Genomic DNA, 9,266 nt, shown 5'->3' with positions numbered 1-9,266 from the left:
CCACTCATTGCGTTTTTTTTTTTCATAACAAAAGTGACGTTGAGACTTTTGAAAGGCGCTTATAAATGAAATGTATTATTATTATTATTACTGTTATTATTATTATTAGATCAAACATGTCCAAAGTCCGGCATGGGGGCCAAATGCGACCACGTGGTCAATTTTCTTCCGGCCGGCAGCCGGAAATCGATATGACATTATCATAAAATCGATAATGTCTGGCAAGCATGTAGAATGAATCCATTGTGCAGTAGCCCTGTTATCTATGCTAAGTGCTGCCATCTAGAGGTCAATTAGGAACACTATAATAATAATAATAATAATACAGTAAAGTCTCGCTATATGGATATTCTCCGGAGTTGGAAAAAAATGTCCATATATCCGATCCTGCGCCAAACTGCATTAACAAAAGCCGCCAAAAGAGGGCAGCCAAGCGCCATATAAGAAACGGAGCTGGCCATGAGCTCCCATTTTGTGCCTCTTTTTTTGGGGGGGTGAGAGATGTTCCCCCTATGTTGCCTCAAAATGTCACAAATAATTCTTTAATGATTGCAAACATGTATGCTTTCATCTTCAGAACGACAGTGTATTTGAATCATATTCATAACTGGATGTGCAACAAGAAAGGATATTATCCGAATCTGAAGCCATTGTTTGGATTCATAAGCAATGCAAGACGTCTTGGCGTGAAGTCATTTTTATTGGTGTTTTGCATTTGACTAAAAAGTGACATCGGTTGTCCTTTAATACACAGTATGGAATGTTAATAATTTTCAAAATCATCACGCTTCAGCAGACAAAACAAGAAACATTGTTGCAAAAAACGATTGCATTCATATACAGTACAGTGGGCATGTACATAACACAACAGGGAAACTGCAACGCTTACATCTTACTGTATTATGTCTACAATTTAAAAAAGTCATCAATCTACTTCTGCTTCCCATTTTTACCTTTTAACACAAACACTTCAATCTCGTCTGCTACACACGAGCTAGCGTCTGAAAATGAAAATGGCTCTGCTCCACGGGTGCTGGTCACGTAACAAACTCACGTGACCAAGTCGACCAATGACACGACCGATGGCGTGTCACGTAACCAAGTCGACCAATGGCGTGACCGATGGCGTGTCACGTAAACAAGACACGTGACCAAGTTGACCAATGGCGCGACCGATGGCCTGTCACGTGACCAAGACACGTGACCAAGTCGACCAATGGCGCGACCGATGTATCGATATAAACAGCAAAATGGCCGGCGGGGGATGAAAAGGAGCACCGTAATAACCGGATTATCGTAATAACTGGGTATCGTACTAAACCACAGGTGTCAAAGTCAAGGCCCGCCACATCATTTTTTTCAGCCCGCGAAAGCAAATCAAACTTGTTAAATTCCATGATGATTGCTAAAATCTGAGCCAAAATTTCATATTTTTGGATGTCAACCACAATAAAAGTCATTATTCTTGACTTCAGATTTGAAAACGAGTTATTCATTAATTTGCTGTGTGCTCTACATGTAATATTTGAAGGGATTTAAACATTCTAATGGGTTCCCCAAATTCATAACGGCCCTCGAGAGGAAACCATAACTACAATGTGGCCCGCGGAAAAAATGACTTTGACAACCCTGTACTAAACGGTACTAATTATACATAAAAAGACTAGAAATGTGCAAGGGAAATGAAAATAGTATCGTAATAAGCGGTACTATCGATATAACCGATATCGATATAACGAGACTTTACTGTAATAATAATAATAATAATAATAATACATTTCATTTCTCAGCGCATTTCAAAACTCTCAAGGACACTTTACATTCAACAGATATTTTTTTTGCGGGTGAGCAGCGGCAGCCACACGCGCCAGGGTTCACTCAACCCGGAAGTTGCATAAAGTAAAAAACACTAATTGACCAAATGAAGCCCCCATTATTCTAAAAATGGCGATTTTCAAATTAAAAAATATTAAATAGTGGTGACAAATCTAAAAAAAGATGACTTCTTCTGTGAGGAAAAGGTTAAAGTGTTGATAAAAGTGAAGTTCAGTGAATAGTCAATTTCAGTTTTCAATGCCAACTCAATTTTGAGATGCATGTTTCAAATGTTTACTTTATGTTACTTCCAAGTTGAGTGAATGTCGGCGCATGTGGCTGCCGCTACTCACCAGCAGAAAAAATATCCCGTGACTGTAAAGTGTCCCTGAGAGTGTTCAAAGGGGCTTCTAAATTAAATGTATCATAATAATTATTATTATAAGAAATAAAAATCAGGCACTCCAGTCGAGGGATCACAAAGCACCAGTCGCTGCATGTGGTTTACTTGTCGCGTGGTGCGTGCGGCCGTGCGAAGCCAAACTGACGTTATGGGAGAAGCTTTCGCCACACACTCGGCTAGCGAAGGGCTTTTCTCCCGCGTGCGTCCTCATGTGTATGTTCATGGTTCCCTTCTGAGAAAAGACCTTGCCGCAAACTGAACAGCAAAAGGGTTTCTCTCCTGTGTGGGTTCTACCGTGTCTGATCAAGTCGGAATTGCGAAGGAACATTTTACCACAAAGGGAGCAGCCAAAGGGTTTTTCTCCCGTATGCGTCCTCATGTGGATGTTCATATGTCCCTTCTGAGAAAAGGCCTTGCCGCAAACTGAGCAGCAAAAGGGTTTTGCTCCCACGTGGATTTTCATGTGGCTCATCAAGTGCGACGTGCAAGTGAACTTTTTACCGCAAACGGAGCATGGGTAGGGCTTTTCTCCCGTGTGCGTCCGCATGTGGATGTTCATGGTTCCCTTCTGAGAAAAGGCCTTGCTGCAAACCGAGCAGCAAAAGGGTTTTTCTCCCGTGTGGGTTCTACCGTGTTTGATCAAGTCGGAATTGTGAAGGAACATTTTACCGCAAAGGGAGCAGCCAAAGGGTTTTTCTCCCGTATGCGTCCTCATGTGGATGTTCATATGTCCCTTCTGAGAAAAGGCCTTGCCGCAAACTGAGCAGCAAAAGGGTTTTTCTCCCACGTGGATTTTCATGTGGCTCATCAAGTGCGACTTGCAAGTGAACTTTTTACCGCAAACGGAGCATGGGTAGGGCTTTTCTCCCGTGTGCGTCCGCATGTGGATGTTCATGGTTCCCTTCTGAGAAAAGGCCTTGCCGCAAACCGAGCAGCAAAAGGGTTTTTCTCCCGTGTGGGTTCTACCGTGTTTGATCAAGTCGCAATTGTGAAGGAACATTTTACCGCAAAGGGAGCAGCCGAAGGGCTTTTCTCCAGTGTGGATTTTTGTGTGGCTCATCAAGTGCGACTTGTAAGTGAACGTTTTGCCGCAAACGGGGCATGGGTAGGGCTTTTCGCCCGTGTGCGTCCTCATGTGGACTGTAATATTTTCCTTCCGAGAAAATGCCTTGTAGCAAAGCGAGCAGCAATAGGATTTTTCTCCCGTGTGGATTTTCATGTGTCTCATTGAGTCGGAATTGTGAGTGAAGTTTTTACCGCAAACGGCGCAGCAGAAACGCTCCTTGGGAGCAGGACACTTATGGCGTTTGCGGGACCTTTTCTTGCCGGGGACCTTTTTCGGAGAGCCTGGCCACGTTTTGTGCTCTCCTTGCTTGTCGGCGTCCGACATTGGTGCCAGGGGGTCGTCTGGCAGCGACGCTTCAGACCACTCAGACGATTCGTCTTCACTCGCTTCGCTTTTCAGGCGGCCGCCAGTCGGGTTGACATCGGCCTCAAAATGGGAGGAGCCACGCGGACGCTCCAGCTCCAAAACGGAGTGCCCCCACGGCGGCTGAGGGGGAGTTTCTTCCAGACCGCCGATCATCCGCTGGAGATCTGCTGGACGCAAGCGACGCAAATACAGTCAAACTTGGGTTTTTGACCATAATCCGTTGCAGAAGTGGCCCTTTGACCCCCCCCTGTCCAATTTCGATTTGCTCGCTGAACCCAAGTCCAATATGATACAGATATATTTGATGATGTGAAAGCGCTTTCCATCACACTCAAAGAAACTTTAAAGGAGCTTAAAATGCAAACTAAAACAGAATTGAAATCAAAATAGATCGGTCGGGATTTCTAATCTCAGACTTTTGGCCCATTCACTAAAGATTTGAATACCGTGACTGTAAAGTGTCCTTGAGAGTTTTGAAAGGCGCTTAGAAATAAAACGTATTGTTATTATATTATGACATCAAAATCTGAAATTTGAAATGAAATGTTTTTTTCCCATTTGTCTGATCCTAAAACGTGCCCATAATTGAGCTGCGGGAAATGTTTTTTTTGCGGCTGCCATTTTTATCAGTATGTGTCGTTACCTTCACAATTAGCGGTGCTCCCCAAAGCTTCTTCTGTGTGATGCCCCAAGGGGGGCGTCCCGCAGCAATCCTCGCTCACACCGATCGCACGATGAAGCTGTGACCCCTCGGGTGGTGGATGTCTGTCGTCGCCACTCTCCTCTGGGACGCCATCTTGGGGCAAACTGCTGACATTGGCCTCCTTCTCTTCCTCTTTAACGTGGGGGGCTTGTGAATACCCAAGCTCCTCCAAAGCAGATCTCCTCGATTTCACGTCAGGACCTTCTTCCCGACAACCGATCAGACAAAAGCAGGAAGTAATTTACACATTAAGAAAATGATGGAGGGGCAAGCGGGGCAGAGTGGACATTTTTATCTCAACTGCAAAGGAAAAAAATCATCGATGTGTTCATACCAAGACCTAAACGCTAGTTTTTTTCACATTTGTTTTCAAATGGCAAACAAAGTAAAAGAAAAAAACAAACACCACTGCAATCAAAACATAACAAAAGCAAACAAAACCACTGGTTTTGAATAGCTCGTGGAGCTTCTAGAAGTAAATCAGACCTCAACACTCGTAGTGAGCTAATCAGGTACGGCGTTGTCTCTGCCACGTGACAACAAAGCGGTGTTCCAATTGGCTGAAAGCAAAATCCAAGATATCGGCCGTCCAACGGTGTTGTTTGTACATTCAAATGAAAGCGCGGCGAATCACGTCTTTCAATTCAAATTCAGGCGTTCGGTGTCTCGTGCGGCCCGGTAACGTGCACGCATAGGCCGAAATCTAAACAGAAGCCTATGGGCTTTTGTTTCAACAAAATAGAGCGTTGGCGTCGTCTTTCCCGCCGAATCGAGCGCCGCGAATGCCGAATCCAAGTATGGCGGACAAACCTTCGAGGCATATCTCAACCCGGGTCTTGCAAACCGCCTCCAGTTGCCGTCGGTGTCGCTCGCTCTCTTCCCTCGCTCGACGAAGTTGCTCCTCGTACGAAGCCACGGTCGTCTGGAATAGTCCGAAGATTTCGTCGGCGGCCGCAAGCAGCCTTTCCCTCACCAACTCTTTCAACATATCGACGACTCGAGGTTCTTTCTAGTTTTGGATTGGAAGCGGCGTCTGCCTAACTCTGGTCTCGTATTGTTGACGTCACCTGGAAAAACGCGAGAATCCCTGAGAGCGCCTTGATCCGCCTCACAGTTGCTGAACACGTGTGAGGCTCCGCCATATTGCAAGTGGCCGATCTGCTCGGTGGTATCGTTCAGATTGTGGCAGACCGTTTTCTCGAAGGCAAACTTGAATCAGGCGCATGTGTATGGCCGCTAAGCATGTTGGAATGTTATAGCATATAGCATGCATATAGCATGCATATAGAATGAACAAAAGGACACATTTTTAAGTTTGAAAAACGAAATAAATAAAATAAAAAAACAATCAACAAAAGTTTTGAAACTTCGCTGAAGTGGATGAAGGGGGGAAAGGCACTCGAGCCTGATGATTTACCAATCGAGGTAAGTGTCTTGGAGAGGTGGCGGTGGTGTTCCTGACTGGGTTATTCAACAAGATCTTAGATGGTGAACAGATGCCTGAAGAATGGAGACGAAGTGTACGCGTGCCCATTTTTAAGAACAAAGAAGATGTGCAGAGTTGTACTAATTACAGAGGAATAAAGTTGATGAGCCATACAATGAAACTCTGGGAAAGAGTATTTGAAGCTAGACTAAGAGCAGAAGTGAACATTTGTGAGCAGCAGTATGGCTTCATGCCAAAAAAGAGTACGACAGATGCAGTGTTTGCTTGAAGAATGCTGATAGAGAAGTACAGAGAAGGTCAGAAGGAATTGCATTGTCTTTGTAGATCTGGAGAAAGCGTATGACAGGGTGCCCAGAGAAGAGCTGTGGTATTGCATGAGGAAGTCTGGAGTGACGGAAAAGTATGTTAGAGCGGTGCAAAACATGTATCATGACTGTAAGACAGTTGTGAGGTCTGCTGTCGGTATGACTGAGGAATTCAAGGTGGAGGTAGAACTCCACCAGGGGTCAGCTCTGAGCCCATGGTGATGGACAGGCTGACAGACGATGTTAGACAAGAATCTTCTTGGACCATGATGTTTGCAGATGACATTGTGATCTGTAGCGAGAACGGGGAACAGGTGGCGGAGAAACTAGAGCTGTGGAGATATGCCCTTGAAAGGGGAGGAATGAAGATCAGTCGCAGCAAGACGGAATATATGTGTGTGAATGAGAGGGATCCAAGTGCAAGAGTGATGCTACAGGGAAAATAGATAAAGAAGGTGGAGGATTTTAAGTACTTGGGGTCAACTGTCCAGAGCAATGGAGAGTGTGGAAAAGAGGTGAAGAAGCGTATCCAGGCACGCTGGAGCGGCTGGAGAAAAATGTCAGGTGTGATGTGTGATAGAAGGGTTTCAGCGAGGATGAAAGGAAAAGTGTATAAAACAGTGGTGAGACCAGCCATGATGTTTGGACTGGAGACAGTGCCACTGAAGAAAAGACAGGAAGCAGAGCTGGAGGTAGCAGAGCTGAAGATGTTGAGGTTTTCTTTGGGAGTGACCAGGTTAGATAGGATCACGAATGAGTACATTAGAGGGACAACTCATATTAGAGGCTTTGGAGAGAAAGTCAGAGAGGCCAGACTGAGATGGTTTGGACATGTCCAGAGGAGAGAAAGTGACTATATCGGGAGAAGGATGCTGAGCCTTGAACTGCCAGGCAGGAGACCGAGAGGAAGACCAAAGAGGAGGTTGTGAGAGAAGAGGATGCATAAAACCGGGATAGATGGAGGACATTGATTCGCTGTGGCGACACCTGAGGGGAAAAGGAAAAAAGAAGATGAGAAAAATATCGATACGTGGCAACTTTTGAAACCAGAAAAGCAGAGTAATACATCGGGGTCCAAGTGCCGCAGGCCCTGGTCGGTCCAGGACAAAGTCCTGGTCAGGAGCTCAAGCCAAACGATTTTTAACATTACAGCTACTTAAAATGAGGCTAAAAACACCATCCAAATGTTGATCAATGTCAAAGATATATACCTGTGAAAAAATACCCATATTTCAACTTGTCAATCGATAAAATTGGATTGGATTGACCTTTATTAGTCTCGCAGTGTAAAAATTGACATTGACAAGTTATGAAAGTAATAGGAAAGGAAAGGAAGAAGTAGAAAAATAAAATACGGGACCTGCTGTAAAGGCAGCCACTCTCGCGGTGCCATCATGAAGTCAAAAGAACAACACAAATTAATAACAAATATCAATGTCGTTTGAAAAGTACAAAGAATTGTAAGGCATTGTTAGTCACTTGAAATCTGCGCATCTAACCTCCATCTTGATGGCTTGACATCAACAAACTTCAATTTGAATGACACCCACATGAACATTCAAGACGGTTCACCTCAGCGAATCATAAACATGTTGAATTTTCAAATGTGCATTCAGTTCACAGGAAACACTTTGTGTACTAAAAAGACATATGAATGATTATATATACTCTTCAAAGTTAAAAAAACACAAAAAAAGATACAATCGTTATAAAGTGTACAAATAAGTGTCATCATGTACATACGAGGCACCAAAGATTGTTCAAATAAGTGACTCACAATGGATATGAATCTTAGCAATCATAATAATCAGACATTTCATTTCAAAGCGCCTTTCAAAACTTTCAAGGTCACTTTACAGTCACAGGATCAGTTTGTCTGTCGGCAAGTAGCGGCAGCCACACGCGCCAGCGTTCACTCAACCCGGAAGTAACTCAAATAGATAGAAAGCTGGCTAGCTAACAGATAGCTAATTGATAGACAGCTAGATAGGTCCCCGTATAACTAATCGATAGCTAGCTAGATAGCTAGCGAGCCAGCCATATAGCTAATACTATCTAGGTAGCCGTATAACTAATCAATAGCCAGCTAGATAGCGAGATTACTTTCGATTAGATGACTTTTTGCATTCAAGTTTTGATGGACATACCATGAACAAAATGAAGTACCGTATTTTCCAATGTATGTGGTGCACCCAAAAGCCTTGATTTTCTTCCAAAGATGACCCTGCGCCTTATACGCGCTATATAAATCAATATGTATTTGATTGTACTGTATATATTGAGCCACAATAGTGGTGTGTAAGCCATGCAGCCTCCACTGTCATGCCTTATAATGTGGTGTGCCTTCCATTTGGAAAACTTTTATATACTCATATATTATACCAGGGGTCGGGAACCTATGGCTCACGAGCCATATATGGCTCTTTTGATGATTGCATATGGCTCGCCAATAAAACAAAATACATATAGTTATTTTTTTCGCCGTTCATTTCTCGTTGGGGCTGCAGTTGGCGGAAAGCGCAATTTTGATTGGATGATAGTGGCCGTCATGTTGAAACAGGCAAACACCCCTTTAAATGGGCTCAACTAGTGCACTTACTTCAGCGTGAATGCACCGGAGCATTAGAGGAGAGAAAATGATCTGATTCTAATTTGCAATGAAACAATACCATCAATGAAACAGTCGAATGTCAGTGACATTTTAACAAGCCCCATGTTAACATTAGCATCGACATACTTCTGCAAGCGTTACAAGGTCGTGCATTTGCATGACATTTTCCAAAGTAGATGCACAGAACCTCAGCCCAGAAGAAAGATTCAAAAGAAGCTAACGACATATGTGACGCTACAAAACGTAAATTTACATTAAACCGTGACTGTAAACTGTACCTGAGACTTATGATAGGGATTTAGTGGCTTGTAGCAAGATGTGTGTTGCACCAAGACAACTAGGCAAGATGACAAATGACTACTGCAGCAAAATCTACGCTGTCAATTTATCGTACATTATACTCTTTCATAACTGCCACGGTTTCAGTGCAGATCAAGCAGACACACTTCCCCTTGAATTATTTGAAGAAATATTCACTCTCCCACGGTGACTGAAATTTTCTGCACTCATTGAATAGTTTCTCACGGCACACCTGACGATCTCTCACGGC

General features: G+C 43.7%; 1 protein-coding gene across 3 annotated transcripts; it reads right to left on the bottom strand.

Annotated features, from left to right (window-relative positions):
- Positions 1–393: 393 nt before the first annotated feature.
- On the bottom strand, positions 394–5,639 carry LOC148899762 (uncharacterized). Of its 3 annotated transcripts, none has more exons than XM_088995229.1 (3): positions 5,164–5,639; positions 4,294–4,557; positions 394–3,817 (listed from the first exon to the last, which is right to left on the bottom strand). In XM_088995229.1, exons 1-3 carry the CDS (start codon positions 5,339–5,341, stop codon positions 2,292–2,294), a joined length of 1,968 nt encoding a protein of 655 aa, XP_088851355.1. In that variant the 5' UTR covers positions 5,342–5,639; the 3' UTR covers positions 394–2,291. The 3 variants fall into 3 exon arrangements, with proteins under 3 accessions (XP_088851355.1, XP_088851357.1, XP_088851356.1); XM_088995231.1 differs by having other exon boundaries at positions 394–3,814; XM_088995230.1 differs by having other exon boundaries at positions 4,294–4,554.
- Positions 5,640–9,266: the final 3,627 nt, after the last annotated feature.

Source organism: Hippocampus bargibanti, linkage group LG04, assembly GCF_051943395.1.
Source record: "Hippocampus bargibanti isolate YZ-2025 linkage group LG04, ASM5194339v1, whole genome shotgun sequence".
In the NCBI taxonomy this organism is placed as follows: Eukaryota; Metazoa; Chordata; class Actinopteri; order Syngnathiformes; family Syngnathidae; genus Hippocampus; species Hippocampus bargibanti.
Note: the sequence above shows the minus strand (reverse complement) of the source record. Positions and strands in the feature narration are given on the sequence as shown.